General features: G+C 61.6%; 1 protein-coding gene across 2 annotated transcripts in view; it reads left to right on the top strand.

The window, feature by feature from the left end:
- The window catches only part of CHCHD6 (coiled-coil-helix-coiled-coil-helix domain containing 6), a 131,767-nt gene extending 115,186 nt beyond the window's left edge, over positions 1 to 16,581 (top strand). For both annotated transcript variants that reach the window (XM_059940542.1, XM_059940541.1), the window contains 2 exons: positions 15,363 to 15,498; positions 16,397 to 16,581. In XM_059940542.1, coding sequence (XP_059796525.1) covers positions 15,363 to 15,498; positions 16,397 to 16,402 — 142 coding nt within the window. In that variant the 3' untranslated portion in view covers positions 16,403 to 16,581. The remainder of the gene's footprint in view (positions 1 to 15,362; positions 15,499 to 16,396) is intronic.
- Positions 16,582 to 16,805: the final 224 nt, after the last annotated feature.

Raw genomic sequence — 16,805 nt, 5'->3', positions numbered from 1 at the left:
CAGACCGTCACTCCTGCTGTTGCCCCCTGCCCCCACCCAACACACGCACAAATGAGGTGATGCCGTGAGCCACCGTGTGGAGGCACCCCGAAACCACAGGGCCCGTGGGCAGCCCCTCGCTGGCCGCAGCGCCGTCCCAGCTCGGTGCCACCGCCTGGTCAGCTGGACCCCACTGACCGTCCATGCAGCGCTGCCGGCAAACCGACCCCCAGCTCCTACGAGAGACTCCTGGCGGGGTCGTGGCGCTCTGACTCTGGCTGCCCCACTCTTCTGTGAATTCCACGCGGTGGGTGGACCGCCTTTCAGGCGTCTCGTGAGGACAGTTGTCCCACTGCCCGGGAGTTTCGCTTCAGCTGACACACGATGTCCCTCCCCACCTGTCCTGCAAGCAGCCTGACCGGTGAATTGGCTCATAGCGGTCACCTCGGGGTCCTTGGCCCCGGCAGGGCTGGCACTGTCCCCTAGGGCGTCACTGTCACAGCCCTGCTTTTGTCAGAGCCGGGCTGCGGGAACGTGCTGCCCCTTTCTTTCCTTTGACATTGTCTCCTTCGTCAGGTAAACAAGCTCCTACCTCAGGCAGGTACAAATTTCTAAATATGGGTTAGACATATAAAATGGTTTAAAAGTAAAAGATTTGGTCACCTCGGTCCTAGATGAGAAAAATGTGTTTATGATACGTGGTTCCTTGTCTTAAGGACGACTGCTCAGATCTGGGAGTCGTTCTGGGAAGAGCGTGTATCTTGAGCGTGGCTCTGGGGTTCCCAGGTGACTGCATGTCCCCTGCCGTGTCCTGGGTGATGCAGGATGCTAGCCGCAGCTGTGGGCGCTGTTTCCGCCTGGACCTTGGTTTCTGGTGGCAGGACGGCAGTGCTGGCGTGAAGCAGAGGGGGCCCTGGTGTCCCTGTGATGCCCCTCCTCTATGCCTCCCACTCTTCAGGGCCTCCCTCCCTCCCTCCAGGGACCGGGCATTGAGGCCCAGCACAGCCTGTGCCGTGCTGACCACTAGGTGATCTTGAGCCAGGTGTGAGCACTCCTGGGCGGGCAGCCCCCTCCGCCCTAACCCAGTCTCATGATGTCTAGTCCTCCAGACCCTGACCTGCATGGTAACTAGTCCTCAGGGCCCAGGCTGAAATCCCGGAAGGAGGGCAACACCACGCGGTGAAACAAGGTGCGGCCGCGTCTGCTTGCCTGGCTGGAGAGTGTAGGGTGGGAACCATGGTGACAAAAGGCTCTCTGCTCTCAGGGTTTGTTGCTGTAGCTTCTGTGTATCAGCTCTAAACCATGTGCAGCTTAGTCCAAATGCCTGTTTAAGCACAGGCCAAAAGTCTAGTTGAAGTTGTAACAGGAAAAATAGGATTTTTATAATACAAAGCTTGCCATTTGTCTTGGATATAAAATTTATGACACTTTCCGTATGGTAAAAATGACCAGTGAAGCTGTGTTTATGTCTTCAAAGGTAGCAGAATGCATCTTGAGGAATTAAGAAAAATTATGAAGGGTGATTGTGCAGCATAGCGAATCTCTGACACAGATTAAACGGAACTGTTGGGGAGGTGAAATGCATTCCAGAGAGGGCCGAGCAGTGCTGGGGCGGGTGGGGCCGCTGGGCTCCGGCTTCGCTTGGGGCCGAGGTGGCAGGAAGTTGCCGGCGCGAGGCCCACGAGTCCACGTAGATGCCACAACAGGACGGCCTGGGCGCCTCCCGTGCGGCGTGTGTGTGCTTGGCCTGTGCAGAGTGGGTCCCACACGACACTTCGCACAGTGAGCCCAGCCGGAGCGGGGGCCGCGGTTCCTGTGGGCGGGCGAGGCAGACGGGAGGGAGGCCCTGGCACTCAGCCGATGCTGCCTGTGGCCCAGGCACCTGGACGATGTCACCTCACTCGTTCTGTGGACAGGATCACGGGGAGTCGTGCCGTGAACGGGCTTCCCAAGGGGATGGCGCCAGTGGTCAGGAGAGGCCCGTTGCCCAGGCTGCCCCTGCCAGCCTCCCACGTCCGCCGAGTCCACCCGAGGGGAGAGGGCATGAGTGCCGGGGTCTGGGCTTCCTCTGAAGGCTTGGGAAGCTCTGAACTGATGGGAGTGGACGTGTTTCAGGACGATGGCACTAGAGGTAGCGGATGAAGTGTGTTGAGCTCAGGCTGCCGTCCTGCCCTTGTGTGGTTGATTGTTGTTACGCCCAAGTGTCTCTGCCCTGATTCATGCTCGTTTCAGCCTGTTGTGCCAGCCTGTCTCTCAGTGTGTGTGCTCGCGTGTGCACGGCGGGGCGGGTGCATGCGCCAGGGGAATGGAAGGAGGGTGCCCGTGACACCTGTGATTTGTGACCACGGGGAAGGCAAGGCTCATGTCCTTCCCATTCTTGAGCAGCGATGGGACAGGTGGGGTGCCAGAGCCATATGGTTGGTCTTGTAGCAGATCCACCAGAATAGGCATGCATTCCTTTGACTCTGTGAGCAAGCTGATTTCTATTTCACACTTTTCAGAGAGAAGCATTTCTTTATTTGCTCCTAATTCAACAAAGATTTAGCTCCTACTTTGTGCACGTACCCATTTGCTTTGCATTCTACGCCCACCGGTCTTCGTCCTGTCTAATTGTGTGTGTAAATTGTAAAAAATCAAATGATGCAGAAAAGAATTAAAAAGTTAAAAAAGCCCAAATTTCGCCCTGCTTAAGTTGTGGTGACGTCACTCTGAGCTGAGCACACACACAGTTGGACATAAGTGGGCTCGTGGAAACACACGTCACCTCCCTCGTCCGCATTCTGTGGGCCTGTGTCCATGTTGGTAAATGTGCATTTACATGTTCACTTTTAATACTACATTGTTATTCTAGAGGGTCAGAATTTATGTAGTCGATCACTTATTGATGAATCCTGGGGAGTTTTCTGATTTTTTTTTACCAATATAATGATAACTGCAACAAATAGGTTTATCTGTCGTCGTGCACTTATTTAAATCCTCGTAGAGGGAATTGTTGGGTCAGAGAACACACACACACACACAAACTGTGTATTTATATGTGTATATTTATGTGTTTACATTTTACTTACTGGCTGTCCAGAACAATGGAGGTCCTGTACCAATTTTCACTCCAAACAGTGATGCTGGACGGTGTCCGTTTCCCCAAGCACAGGGTTTTAACAATATTTCTAAAAAAACGTCTTTGCCAATCTCACAACCAAAACCAAACAAACAAAACCTCTCTTTTTTTTTTTAAAATTTTATTTATTTATTTATGTATTTATTTATTTATTTATGGTTGTGTTGGGTCTTCGTTTCTGTGCGAGGGCTTTCTCTAGTTGCGGCAAGTGGGGGCCACTCTTCATCGTGGTGCGCGGGCCTCTCACTATCGCGGCCTCTCTTGTTGCGGAGCACAGGCTCCAGACGCGCAGGCTCAGTAATTGTGGCTCACAGGCCTAGTTGCTCCGCGGCATGTGGGATCTTCCCGGACCAGGGCTCGAACCCATGTCCCCTGCATCGGCAGGCAGATTCTCAACCACTGCGCCACCAGGGAAGCCCAAAACCTCTCTTTTTTAAACTCCCTCATTTCTTCCAGGATCAGTGAGGTTAAACCCTTCCAGAAATTACTAGCTGTTTGCATTTCTTCTTTTGTGAACTACTTACTTATGGCCTTCACCCTTTTTTTCTTGTTAGTTCTTTTTAAAAGTTCTTTGTGTAACGGTGTTATTAATCTTTTATTTCTGTTGTGACTATTTTTTGAGTTTAATTTTTGCCCTTTGGAAGTTGATGGGGGGATAGGGACCCAGTGCATTTTTGCTGTTGTTAATTTTTCTGTTTGTGACTTAGGTTATATCACAAAGGCCTTCCTTCCCACCATACCCATATTTTTAGGACGAGTACTGCTATGCCTTATTCCCCACTAAGGCGTGCTCCAGATGACCCCACTGTGGTTTCTTAGGTGTGGGGTGTGAAGTACAGATCCACCTTGGTTCTTTCCCAAATGGGGAGCCCTCTGTCCCATCAGCAGTGATGTAAAAGTCCACCCAATCCTGCGCTAACGTCCTTGGGTCTGTTTCTGGACTCTTTTCCGTGGCCAAGCCTGCACGTTTTAGATATGTATAAAACATATTATGCAGCTACACTAATTTAAAATATTAAATATCCATCAGAGCAAGTTTTCTACCTTGGTGACCTTTTTCCAACATGCTTTTTCAAATGAATTTAGAATCACTTTGTCAAACTTTCCCTACCCCACTCCCAGCTGGAAAAAAAAAAGGAAAACCTGGTGGGCTCTTTTTTGGCATAAATACATCCTTTTGAATACATTCAGTCCTCTCAAACTGCCGTCCTTGTTGTGTTTTATTTTGCCTTGTTTTGAAATAATTTCAAACCCATAGAAAGGTCACAAGAATAAGAACTCTTGCCTTAAGCCAGGTGCCCGATTGGTCATGCTAGAGTCTGCGTCCTCACCGCCTCCCTCTAGACAAAAACGCTGTCTCTTCCTGACGTGGTGACCTGTTGCCACTAAGTACTCTAGTCCAGCGTGTACCTCCCAGGACCGTCCTCCGTGACCACACACAGCTCTTCCGGTCGGGAAACCCTCGCTGACTCAGCCGCAGACCACAGGCACGCCCCCCGCTGCCCGCCGCAGCCCTTTCCTTTCTGGCCCAGGAGTTTGTGCTGCAGCTCCGTGACCATCAGTCTCCAGTTGGGACAGTTCCTTGGTCTTTCTCTGTCTCTCGTGACCTTGACAGTCTAAAAGGGTACAGGCCTCTCCTTCTGAAGGGCGACCCCAGCCTGGGTCCGCCCGATGTTTCCTCGTGGCCAGCCTCAGGCCGTTCGTTCCTGGCAGGAAGGCCCCCCAGATGGTGCCGTGCCCTTCCTGGTGGGTCTCATCCGTCCACTAGGGGTGTGGACCGTGACCCGGTCACGGTGGGTCTGCCTGGTCCCTCTGCACAGGCTGTGTCCCTTGTGCTTGATCCCGGCTGTGCGGGAGGTTCTCCAGGGTGTGTCCAGGTCCTGATCCCTCAGCCTCGGCCTCCAGGGACTACTGTCCCCTGAACCAGCCACCACGGTCGGGGTGGCCCATGGCAGTTGTTGACTTCCGTCGTTTCCTCTACATTTATGAATTGGATTAAAGGGAGAGTTTCCCTTCTCCCCCACTTAGGTGTTCGTTTGTTTGTTTACGTTAGGAAAGAGTCAGGGAGTCACAGTGCCTTGCTGGGTTGTAATAAATTCCCTCGTTGATGTTGTTGTTCACGTGGTCCAGGATTCTGCCTTCAGACAGACTCTTCTGTCCTTTTGACGTGTGGCTTCACGCTCTGAGTGGCCTTCACTCTCTGGCACCGGTGTTCCGGCCCCAGCCCTGGAATCAGCCACGTCTCCACTCTGTTCTGTTTACTGCAGAGCGGTGCTTAGAAACCAAGGTCTGGGCGTTGGGCCTGCTTGCTGCTGCTGGGGTGTCAGTGTTTCCAGGTGCTCCCGCACAGGCATGCACGTTTACGTGTGTGAGTTTACGCACACTCACGCGTACGTGTGTCTGAGCACGTGAAGTTCACACGGGTTCCCCGGGTTCCGGCTCTAGGGTTGTTGCAGCTTCTCCGTGTTTGCAGTTCCCTCCTCAACGGGCCTGGCTCCCTTGTCCTCCGCGTGCTGCACCCTCACTTGCTCTGTCACTGACCTTTTGTGCTCAGTGTAAACCGCCCTCACCGCTGCTCTGGCCGCTCCCCCCCCCCCGGGCTGCACCGCGCACCCCCTGCGGCCCCTCCGGCAGGAGGGCAGGAGGGCGCCCACCCTCGTGCTTTGTGCTCCGTGACTCCAGGCCGACGGGAAGCACAGCAAGCCCAGCGCTGCACGGCTGGGGGCCGCGTCCCTCCGCCTCCCGGCTTTGGCTCCCTCTCCTCAATCAGGTGGCGTCAGGGTCTTGCTGGGCTCCGGGGACCGCAGGCGACTCTGATGCTGCTGAGGGTCAGCTGTGGTTCAGAGCGTAGATGAGGGTGAGGAGGGGGCTGACCGTCCCGGTGCTTCCTGCACGGAGACTCCGGCCCCTCCCCGCCCTCGGCGACGTGTGAGGTGCATGGATGGGTGACGCCCTGAGGCCCTTTGCACCTCTTGTGTCGGCGACAGTGGACGGGGGTGCGGCCCACAGAGCGAATCAGCCCCAGGGTCCAGGGACGCCCCTCAGAACACCCCGGGTCAGCCAGGAAAAGGCCCCTGCGGTTTCCAAATGTGCTGGGAAACCATAGAGCGGGGGATGGACCTGCGAAGACCCCACCGCGCCAGCTCTGCACTAATCTGTTTCTTCACTAAGATTATGTGTCAGGTTTCAGCTGAGGACACGTTTCTGCAGCCTGAGGGGGGAAAGCTGTGTGGCGGGTGGAGGGTTAGGGTCTGGTGGGCCGGCGGCAGGCAGGGCTTTGGGAAGGGTCTGAGTCAGCGGACGCAGGGGCCGGGTGGGAGGAGGCCCCGGGGAGGCAGTTCCTGTGACGACAGGAGGCCTGTGCGGGCCGGACGCAAGGGCCGGGCAGGACCAGGGGTGGGGGGTGCCCAGGGGCTCCAGGCTTCAGCTTCGGTCCCATCACAGAGGGGATGGGGGACACCCCAGCCTCAGAGTCACTTCAGGGACGGCCCAGGGTGGAGCAGCTGTGCCTGCTCACGTCACCGGGCGTATTTCTCCCTGAGTCTCACCCGACGGCGTCGGGGGTTAGTTCCTGCCTCTGTCCCTGTGTGCCCTGTCACCAGAGCACACCACACCACAAACCTATTCGGGGGCTGGGAAATGCTGGCCGTCCTGCACTGAGGCTTATGGTCTCCGCCGACCTAACTCTGCCACGTGTGGAGGGGCTGTGTGGTCCGGCCCAGCCCAGAGGGACGCTCCTTGGTTTGTTGGTTTCCAGTCGACACTGAGCTCCTGGCTGCTGCGAGGGTCCCACCCCCGGGGCTGGGCACAGGAAGGCTCCCCCAGGAAGTGGAGTCCGTCCAGAGGCAGCTGGAGAGCAGGCCCAGGGCCACCCACAGGCCACAGAGGCAACAGGCTGGACCAGGCGGACATCTGGACGGTCAGGGGGACACGGTCTCCCTGGGCTGGGTCATCTGCTGAGCTCGGCGTCGGCGGGGACCCTGGACGCAGAGGTAGTAAGCTGGTCCCTGCCCGCGGGGCACTCCCGGTCCAGTGGGGCCGCTCCGCGCAGGTTTGGCCCCAGCCGCCGGGCGCCCTTGTAGGTGTGAGCCGTGCCAGCCCCTCGTGGGTGAGCAGAGGTGACACAGTCGATCGGGGACACTTGGCTGCAGTCAGAGGGGACGGGAGGACGGAGGCTGGCAGCGAGTGCACGCAGGACCTCGGCTCACACGGTGCCTGTGATGGCAGCCTGCCACCGGGACACCAGCCAGCATCCCCCAGGAAGTGCCCCTGTGCGGCACCTTGAAGGGCGGGCACATCCCGGGGGCTGGGAGCCAAGGGGCAGCCTGGGGAGTCGCCCCTGCCGTGTCACGCCCGCCGCAGGAGAAGCCTCAGTGTGGCCTCGGCCGCTCCGTGCACTGTGGGCCGGCAGGCAGGAGGCCTGAGCCAGTGTTTGTGGCACCGTGCTCTTCCTGGGGCCAGGGCCCTGCAGCAGAGGGACGTGGGCCGGGGTCCCTGCGGGGTCTGGGCCTCGGTGAGACCTTACATGAGAGCAGGAGGTGCTGGCCCGTCCCTGGGCAGCAGGCAAGTGGCCGGGCCTGCACGGAGAGGAGGGGGCACAGCAGGGCTTGGAGAGGCCCCCCAGGTGTGTCACAAGGAGGTGAGGGAGGCAGACTGGGGGCAACACCAGCCAGCAGGTGCCGTGGCCCAGGAGACAGGGAGGCCTCGGGGAGGGGAAACAAGAGGATGCCGGCAGACGGGGTCCCGGGGGTCCTCAGGCGCTGCTGCTGCCGCCCCCTCCCCTGGAGCCTCCAGCCCCCTGGCCACTGAGGGACTGTGAGGAATGGCTCTGCAGCCCCAGTGGTCCTGGTGTGGCCCTCTTCAGACCCCCAAGACCCCCGCGACCCACGCCTCCTTGGGCTGAGTCCACCCCACACATCTGGTGAATCGGGAGGCTCCTCGGGGGGGACATGTGCTTCCCCTGCGGCTTTTTCGCAAAGGACCAAAGCAAGGAGCGGCCTCCCTGTTCCGTGCACGTGTGCACCTGTGCACGTGTGCGTGCAGTGGCAGTCCCAGGGAGGAATCCTGTCGCTGGCTAAGCAGCCGTGGGGGCCACTTTGCGCTTCGTTTCCTCGGGACCAGAGCTCTGCTAGGCCTGGGCTCCCAGAATAGCGGCCCCCCCGGGGGGGGGTCCCGTGTGGCCTCTGGCGACGGCGCGTCTCTGGGCCCCACCCGCCCGGGCTGAGTGGCACGTGGTCGGCAGCGGCCAGCGAAGCGGGTCCTCGGCGAGCAGCTGGTCTCGTCGGCCCCTGGGCCCTGGCCGGGCCGCCGCGGAGCCTGTCCCGCGGCCCAGCTGGTCCTGACAGAGATGGATGTGCAGCTCCGTGGAGCCCCCGCACCTCGCCTCCGAGCCGTGGTAGAAAGCCTGCTCCGTGCGTTCACCCCCGCCGGCGCGTCTCTGAAATGAAGTGTCAGGAGGATGTCTAATGGCCCAGTTCCACACCAGCGGTGGTAATGGGAGAAGGCTGAGGTGATGAGATGTCGGTCAGTGAAGCAGAGCCCACAGAGGGACGTGCTTGACGTCGCACTCGGGCCCGTGAGCAGCCGGGCCTGTGTGAGCTCGGAGGGGGCCCGGCCCCGCGCTGGCCGGTGTCGGCCCTTCCAGTTGGCAAACTTCTGGCTCCCCTGGGAGCCTGAATCCCATGTGTCTTTTGCTTCTTCTCTGTACCCTTGGTTCTTTCTCCCTTGGAATTTTGGGGGAATTTTCCAGACTTGGAGTGGAGCTAAATGGACGCAGCGTGGAGCCAGATAACCGGGCTCTTACGCTGGCTCCGTCTCTCGCTGTGTGGCCTTGGGCAGGTCACCTGACCCCTCTGACACTGGTGTCTCCACCTGCAGGATGGGCTGCTGTGCCGGGTTAGGACCTGGCAGGGGCTGGTCCTTAGCATGAGCTGGACCTCAGGCCCGGCCTGAGATGCAACCTGGGACGAGAGGCCTCCCACCTGAGCCATTTACCGCGGAGCCTCTGTCACGCAAGATGCGTGTTTCTGTCTGTCAGGAGGTGACTGGTGAGCCGTCTGCCTCCCGCTAACTTCTGCCCAGCCGGCACTCGGCGCTTCCCTGCGGGGCTGGCTGCGTGCTTCCCGGGGCTGCTGTGGCCCACAGCCGCTCTCTCTGAAGCTGGAGGGCTCCCGGGCGTTTGTCCAGCTCCTGGTGTTGCCGGGAGGCTTGGCATCCTCGGCCTGTAGGCGCATCACCGCAGCCTCTGCCTCCGCTGTCACGTGGCTTCTCCTCTGGTCTGTGTCCGTGGTCAGTGTCTCTCCTCCTCTTAGGAGGACACCAGCCACGTTGGATCAGGGCCTCCCTGCCCGACCGTGACCCCATCCTGACTAACTGTACCTGCCAGGACCCCATCTCCAATCAAGGTGACATGCTGAGGCTCCAGGAAGGGCGTGTTTTGGGGGAGGCGCCCCTACCCGCTGGCCTTCACGTGTGCAGCGGGTTCCCAGGACCTTGGCTCCACACCTTGCCGCAGACGCCCGTTCCGGGCCGGCACAGCCGAGCGTCTCAGCTTTGCCACAGGAGAGCTGAGAGCAGTTCCCAGCCGCGGACCGAGAACTTCAGGCGGCGTGAGGGTCCGGTTCCCTGGGGCCGTGGCCGTGGCCGTGTCTTCCCTGCAGGGGTGTGGTTTCAGCCCTGTCCCTTTCACTGGGCTCCCCCAACCCCCATGCGGACCACCCCTGCGCTTGGGGGGAAGGAGGGCAGAGCCGGGAGCGAAGGGGAGATGCTGGGGGCTGCAGAGGGCAGGTCCCTCCCCAGTGGCCTTGGTGGCCTTGCTGTGTGACTCGGGTGAATGATGGGTGAGCATGTGCAGTGGTTGTTTCACGAAGCTGTGTCCCCCTCCGTCCTGGTGCCCTCGCGGCAGGGTGGTCCTCCAGGCCACGCCCATCATGGGCTCCCCCTCAGCTCCGAGCCTCCCCGGGCCCTGTGCCCTTGTGGGGACAGACTGGCCTCGGACGGGGGACCTCTCGAGTTCAGCAGGGGGAGAGCAGGGCCGGAGAGAAGGGATGGACGCGGATAGGAGGGACTGCTTAGCACAGGGTCCAGCGAGCTGTAATCGCCCCAGAAATGGGTTTGTTAACCTCCTTGGAGTTGTGGAAACCCGTGGGCTGCTTTATGTTCTAGGACAATCAGTGCTCGCAGTGGAGAGGGTGGGCTATGGGGGTGTCGGGGACAATGTGCCCAGCTTACGAGGTGCAGGAGGAGGAGGGTGTTGGGCCCCTGTGGGCGCCCACTGGGCCGCTCGTCCCGCAGTGACCACACCGGCCGTGAGTCTGGCGCAGAACTGTGGGAATAGCGGGGGCCCCACGTGGGGCTCGGGGGGCATGCGTGGAGGGAGAGCGCTAGCGGAGCAGAGTCAGAACGGGGCCTCCAGCCTCCAGGGTCAGGTGGGCTGTGATGGGCCCCTGCGCAGGAAGAGCCTGTGAGGCTGGACTGGGGGAGTGGGAGCAGAGCCCCGGGCAGAGCCTCTGGGAGAGGAGAGCAGGCTGGGGGCGGGCGGGTCAGGAGCAGAAGTGGTTTGGGTTTGTGGTCTTCTTAGACTCTAAAAAGGTGAGGTGTCTTCAGCAGAGAGCGGAATGGCGAAGGTACGAGAGGGAAAGGCCACTGGGAGAGGCCACCCAGGTGCTGGGGGAGAGACGGGGTGGCTGATGGGGTGCCTTGGCCCTGCAGAAGGACCTCCTCTCGGTAGGAGGCAGGGCTAGTGAGGCTGGGATGTCAAGGAGGGGTGTCTGTGCCCTTAGGGTGCTGGTGGCCCTTGGGGGGCAGGGGGACAGGGAAGCAGACCCCAGACTGTGTGGGGAGTGGCACGGAGGGCTCAGGAGAGCTGGGCCCCAGGGCCTGAGCACCAGAGGGGGAGGAGGCCCTTCTGGAAGGGTCACTGTGGCCTGGGGGCAGCTGCTCTGGGAACCATGCAGAACTGCAGCCGGCAGGGGGTGCAGAGGAGGCAGGACACGGGCGGGTTTGGCCTCCGCGGACCCGAGCCAGGGGCCAAGAGGAGCGAGCGTCTGCGGGGACTGAAGGCCTCTGGGGAGGAGGGATGGAGGAGGGGAGGCAGGAGGAGGAGCGGTGGCCTCTAGAGCCACCCAGGTGGGGTGGGTTAGGTCCAAGGAGAGAGAGGATGACCGTCCCTGCTGTTTGGGAGTTGCAGTGGATACATCTGCGGTTTTCAGTTAGATTGGAGAGAAGCAGGAACGTTATAGTTAGAAGGTGAGAGGGAGACATCTATGATGGGGGGGGGAGGCATCCGGAACGGAGGAGGGGGAGGGGAGGCATCCAGAACGAAGGAGGGGGAGGGGAGGAATCCAGAACGAAGGAGGGGGAGGGGAGGCATCCAGAACGACTCCCGGCTTCTGACTAGGTGGGTGACCGGAGTGGCAGGGACGCCACTCACCAAGATGGAAACTAGGTGGGAAGTGGGTTCCTTGGCGCTTGATGGTGAACGTGGTGAGGAATTGGCGGGTTGGGGGTGACATGCTAGGCTGGAAGGCTCCAGGGACCCAGGGGGGGGGTCCAAGCGTTGGAGTTTGGGGTGTGTGTTGTTGGGATGGACTGGGGTTGGCCCTGGGGGGAGAAGTTTAGGGTGTTTGGGGCAAAAGAAAGGGAGGAGGGCCCTCTGTGCCCACGCAGGTGGGGAGGGCCGGGTTCCCAGCGCGGGGTGCCTGGCAGTGAGAGAGACATGGTCGGTCTCCCGAGGCTGGCAGGGGGCAGCGGGCAGTGGTCTGGCACGCCCAGGGCAGCTCTTCCCTCTGCCTGGTTGGTGGGCAGTGTTGGTTCCTGGACAGAGGGAGGAGAGGGTTGATTCCTGGCTCGTGTGAGCCTTTTATCACAACTCTCATCCTGGAAACGTGTCACTTCCACCGGGGGGTAGAGCTCGGTTCACAGGTGGCACTGGGGTCATGGTTTCCATTCCCAGAGGTGGCCACGGTGCCGAGGCCAGCTGGCCTGTGTGAGACCCTCACTCCCCACAGCGCCTGGTGGTCTCTGTGCCTGTCACTGTGCAGCCGTGAGGGCCGTCGGGGAGGCGGGCTGGAAGCTGGGTCCCTGAATACCTGTGACACTGCCAGATGGCAGCCGTGTGGGTGTTGAGAACTGACCCCACAAGCCGATCCTGGGCTGCTGTGCGCAATGGGCCCTCCTTGCCCCCTGACCCTGAACTCACAGCAGGACGTGGCAAAGCCCCCAAAACCTGTGTGCCCCCCCACTGGCCCACAGGGCACCTGCTTGGGGTCTCTTGGCTCCTTGGAGAAGGGACACCACGGTGGGTGCCTTAAGATTCCTGGGAAAGGAGCACCATCCAGGCCTGGGTGAACCGTGAGCTGTGAACCACAGGTCAGACGGGGCCCATCTTCCAGCCCACACCTGGGCCCAGCCCCAAAGCCTCCTGTCGTCGCTCTCGTCTGCCAAATGCCTGCCCCGCTCTCCGCCCGCCCCACCCGCCCTGCCCCCCTCACTCTTCAGGCTCCTGTCTGGCGTCTCAGCCCCTCGTGCAGAGGAGGAGAGTCTGGCAAGCAAGGGGCGCTGACCTCTGAGGGGGCCAGCGTTCACCCCCCAGAGCCTCCCGGACGGGAATCCTAACATGTCCCTCAGCTGGGGGGGCAGGGCTACTCTCCGTCCCTGGAGAGGTCACTGCCCGGGGTACCTTCTCTGTGTGTCCAAGCAGCCTATAAAGCCTGAGCTGTTTGCATGCAGTGGACAGGGTTGCCGTGGCCCCAGCTGTGTGACCCAGCCTCACCTGCTCCCTGCCCTGTCCCATTCACGGCCGGTTTGCAGGCAGACAGGTGAAATTTCTTGTGACTGACGTTTTCCTGACACCCTGTCTCCTCGTGTTGTCGCTGACAAATGCCAGAGCAGAGAGGCGTCCGCAGGCCCACGGGTGGCCCTGGTGTGAGGGGCCGGATTCTGCTCGGCTCCTCCCTCTGTTTCTCCTGAACTGGGAGCCCACTGGGTGCTCTGCGAGGTTTGCCCTCAGAACGCACAGGGGCCCTGGTCCAGGGACCTGAAGACAGAAGGTGGGGGGCAGAGTTAAGAAGCCGCTGCTCTGCCCATTTACAGCCAGCGGTGAGTCGCTTCTGCCGTCGGTCTGGAGAGGGTGCGGCTCCAGGACGAGCCCCACACCACTGGCCAGGCTGCCGGCCGTCCTGCCCGCGGACTCCTCTTTCCATGAGACCTGCAGCTCCGACAGCTCTGCTGGCCGCACCCTCAGGGGCCACGGGTGGGAGCTGTTCATGGGGAGCGGGGCTGGATGGGAGCTGCCGCTCCAGGGGCCGCGGGGCCAGGGGAGCAGGAGGCCCGTGTGGGAGGACGGCAGGCGGGTGCCAGGACGGAGCCCGAAAGATGGGGCCTCGGGGGCTCCCCGCCAAGGGCAGGTGGGGACGGAGGAGCCCAGAGGGAAATGCAGAGGGAGCTGTTTCCAGGGGAGGGCAGCAGAGAGGAGATGCCCGTCCGGAGGCGTTTAGAAGGCCCCCGTTGGACGTGCCCGTGTCCGAAAGGTCTTGAACGCGGAGGGAGGCGCATCCTGCGAGCACTGGGCAGCCAGACGGTCACCCCACTACAGCGGCAGGCGGAAGCCAGTGAGGGGACCCCAGGGCCCGGGAGGAGAGGGTGGGCCCGGGAGCCCGTCTGTTCTCCCGTGCGAAGGTCAGCGCCGAGGAGAGACACGTGTCCTCCTCAGGTAGGAAGCCTCCGAGCCCGTCTGCACGGTGCAGGCAGGAGCAGGGCCGCTGCGTCCCCTGGATGCGCCCTCAGGACCCGGTGGAATCCCGGGTGGCGGGCAGGGCCTTCCGGGGAAAGGGGGCCGTTTCTCCCACCACAGCCTTGACCTTCGGAGCCGTGGACCTCAGCGTAGGCGTGGCGGCTGCTCCGCCCCCGTCCCCCCCCCCCCCCCCGCCTCCTGCCTGTTCAGCTTGTAAACCATCAGTTCCGTCCAAGCCACGGATCTTAGCTGATCACGGTCACTCCCTCGTCAGGGATTGTCTGGGGGTGGGGGGCGGCGGTGGGAAGGGAGGGGGCTGCAGTGTGTGGTCGGCAGGCCTGAGGACCAAGCCCACACGCGGGGCCCGGGGTCCCGTGGGCATCGCTGCCGGGATGGTGGCGCCGGGCGTGTCGGCCGCAGATGGGTAATGAGAGCCGCTGAGCCCTCCGTTCCTGGTCTTAAGGGATGGATGTGGGTGGTTGAGTTGCGTTAAAACCAACGTTCCAGCCCAGCACCTGCTGCAAGGCTGGACTTTTGAAACTAGATCCGGGGCCGGGGAGCTGTCGACCTGCAGGCCCCGGGTGACAGGAGCAGGGGTCCTTCCACTGCCGAGGCCTCCCCGGCGCCCGAGCTTGGGAGGGCAACACGGGACCCAGGCTTAGCCGCGGCTCCGAGGTTCCTGGTGGACCTGCCAGAAACCGTGGAAACCCTGTGAGTGTGTGTCCTGGAGCCCTTGCATCCTAGTGTGGGACCTGGGCCGGCCAGCTGCCTCCTCGTCCTCTGCTGCCTGGTTTGGGGTTGGGGCGGGCGGTGAGAGATGGCAACCCCGCCCGGAGCTGCGAGGAGCAGGGGCCTGAACACGTGAACACAGGAGCTCGGGGGCGTGAGTGCATGTGCGTGTATATATGTGCACATGTGTGAGTGAGTGTACAGCTGTGTGCACAGGTGTGTGTGCATGCACACGTGTGTGCACGCGTGTGTGAGTGTGAGAGGGTGCGTGTACAGGGGAGCATGTGTGAGGTCCGGAGAGAGGGGAGGGCGGGAGGGGCAGCGGGCGAGGCGTCAGGAAGAAGACCCTCGTGACGGACTTGAGAATAAGCTTTATTTCCCTTTTCCATCTTTGTTTCATATTTTTAAAAAGAGAACATAAAATCATTCTTCAAATGAATACGTTTAGAGTCTAGTTTTAGGCTCTGAACCTACCTTGATAAACAAAGAAAGAAAAAGTAGTAAATTCCTCTAAAATGCTGCAGTGATATTCTCTAGGAAGTGACAGTCTGAACACCTTAGTTTTTTTTAAACATTTTGTGGTTATCCAGTTTTCCTCATCGTGCATGTATTAGTTTCAAAATCAGAAAAACAGCTTTGGGGGAGACGATGGTGGTCCACACCCGGGGCGGGAGGCGCCCTGGAGGCCTTGGGCGGGCGGGGTCCCCCAGGGCCACCTCGGCCCCTCTCTGGGGGGTGACCGGACACCGCGGCCCCCATGCCTGGCCCGTGGCACTGCCCCAGGCTGCCTCCTCCTCTCCGCAGGCCCCGCAGGGTGGAGCCCGTGTGCTCGGGGCTGCAGGCCCAGATCCTGCGCTGCTACCGCGAGCACCTGCAGGAGGTGCTGCTGTGTGCGGACCTGGTCAAGGCCTACCAGCACTGCGTTGGCTCAGCGCACAAGGTAGGCGTCAGCTGCGGCCTCCTGCCCGCCCTGGGCTCCACGGCGGTGGGCGGGGAGGGGGTCTGTGGGCGCCGCTAGGCCAGGTCCGAGAGCAGCTCTGGGTGAAGTCAGGCCCTGCTGTCCGGGGTGGCCACCGGTCCTGACCTCTGGGCAGCGGGGGGTGGAGAGGCCAGGGTGCAGGGTAGGGGTCGTGGAAAGGGCCGGCTGCCCCGTGGAAGGGGGAGAGCTGAGGGGGCAGAGGGCAGCCACTCCCGCGCTGGCCTGACGGGGCCCGGCCTTTGGTGAGTGGAGGTGGTCATGGTGGTCCGGGTCCCACGCGCTCCCCAGCCCCATGTTGGGGGCACTGCAGGCTGTCCTAGAGGCCCTGCCCTGAGGCGTGGTCCTCCTTCCTGACCCTCCCTGCCAGGTCCCCAAGGTCCCAGGCCCCGCCAGTCTCCCCTCAGGAGCCTCCGGCTTTAAAGGATCCCTAAGAGCACTTTGCTCCTGGGAGCTGCCGGGCAGCAGGGAGGGAGCAGGTCAGAGGCGCAAGGCTCCTCCCCAGGGCTGCTGCGCGAGCTCCAGCCCCGCGCGCTGCTGTGTCCCACGCGCCAGCGCCGGGGGGTGAGGCCTCTCCAGGCGGTTTCACTCTGAGCTGAGAAGAAGAGAACAGAGGGGAGACCTCGTGGGGCGAAGGAGAGCTGGGTCTCTGGGTCACGACCGTGTGCACAGGGTGCAGGCGGGAGGCCGGCGGCACGCCACGGGCACGTGCTGCGTGGGCACCGGGCACGGAGGTGAGGAGGCCCCGTGCAGGCCTGGGGACCCACGGGGCAGGACCCTCTCCATGAAACGGGCCCTCGTGGAGCAGAGCCTGGGGGACACGCACGCTCCCGGTGGACCTGATCTCTGTTCTCCTTTGTAGGGTTGACGCAGGCCCACTCCGGGCCTGGCAGCGACTTGGAGCCTGAAGAGGGGACCCGTTGTGGGACCACAGTCCAGAGACCGCAGGCGCCAGCACCCCTGCTGGCACCTCCGACGCCCCCGTGCTGGGGAAGTAGCGTGTGTGCCCCTGTCCGCAGACAAATAAAGCAGGCGTCCTTGTCTTCAGTCGTGTCTGGGCTGCCAGGCGGGCCTGCTGCCGCCTCCGTGCCCGGAGCGTGGCCCCAGGTCAGGCTGGAGGACGGGCACCCGCCAGCGCCAGTGGGGCAGGCGGGTGCGGGCCTAGCCGTGCCCAGAGCGAGCGGCGGTGCGCGAGGGGAGCAGTTCCTCGTCGGGGCGCAGCAGCGGAGCAGGGCAGCTTCCTGACAGGCTGAGCTCGAGTCCAGCGCCGG

This window comes from Balaenoptera ricei, chromosome 11 (assembly GCF_028023285.1).
Source record: "Balaenoptera ricei isolate mBalRic1 chromosome 11, mBalRic1.hap2, whole genome shotgun sequence".
In the NCBI taxonomy this organism is placed as follows: domain Eukaryota; kingdom Metazoa; phylum Chordata; class Mammalia; order Artiodactyla; family Balaenopteridae; genus Balaenoptera; species Balaenoptera ricei.
This window is presented reverse-complemented; position numbering and strand designations above follow the sequence as displayed.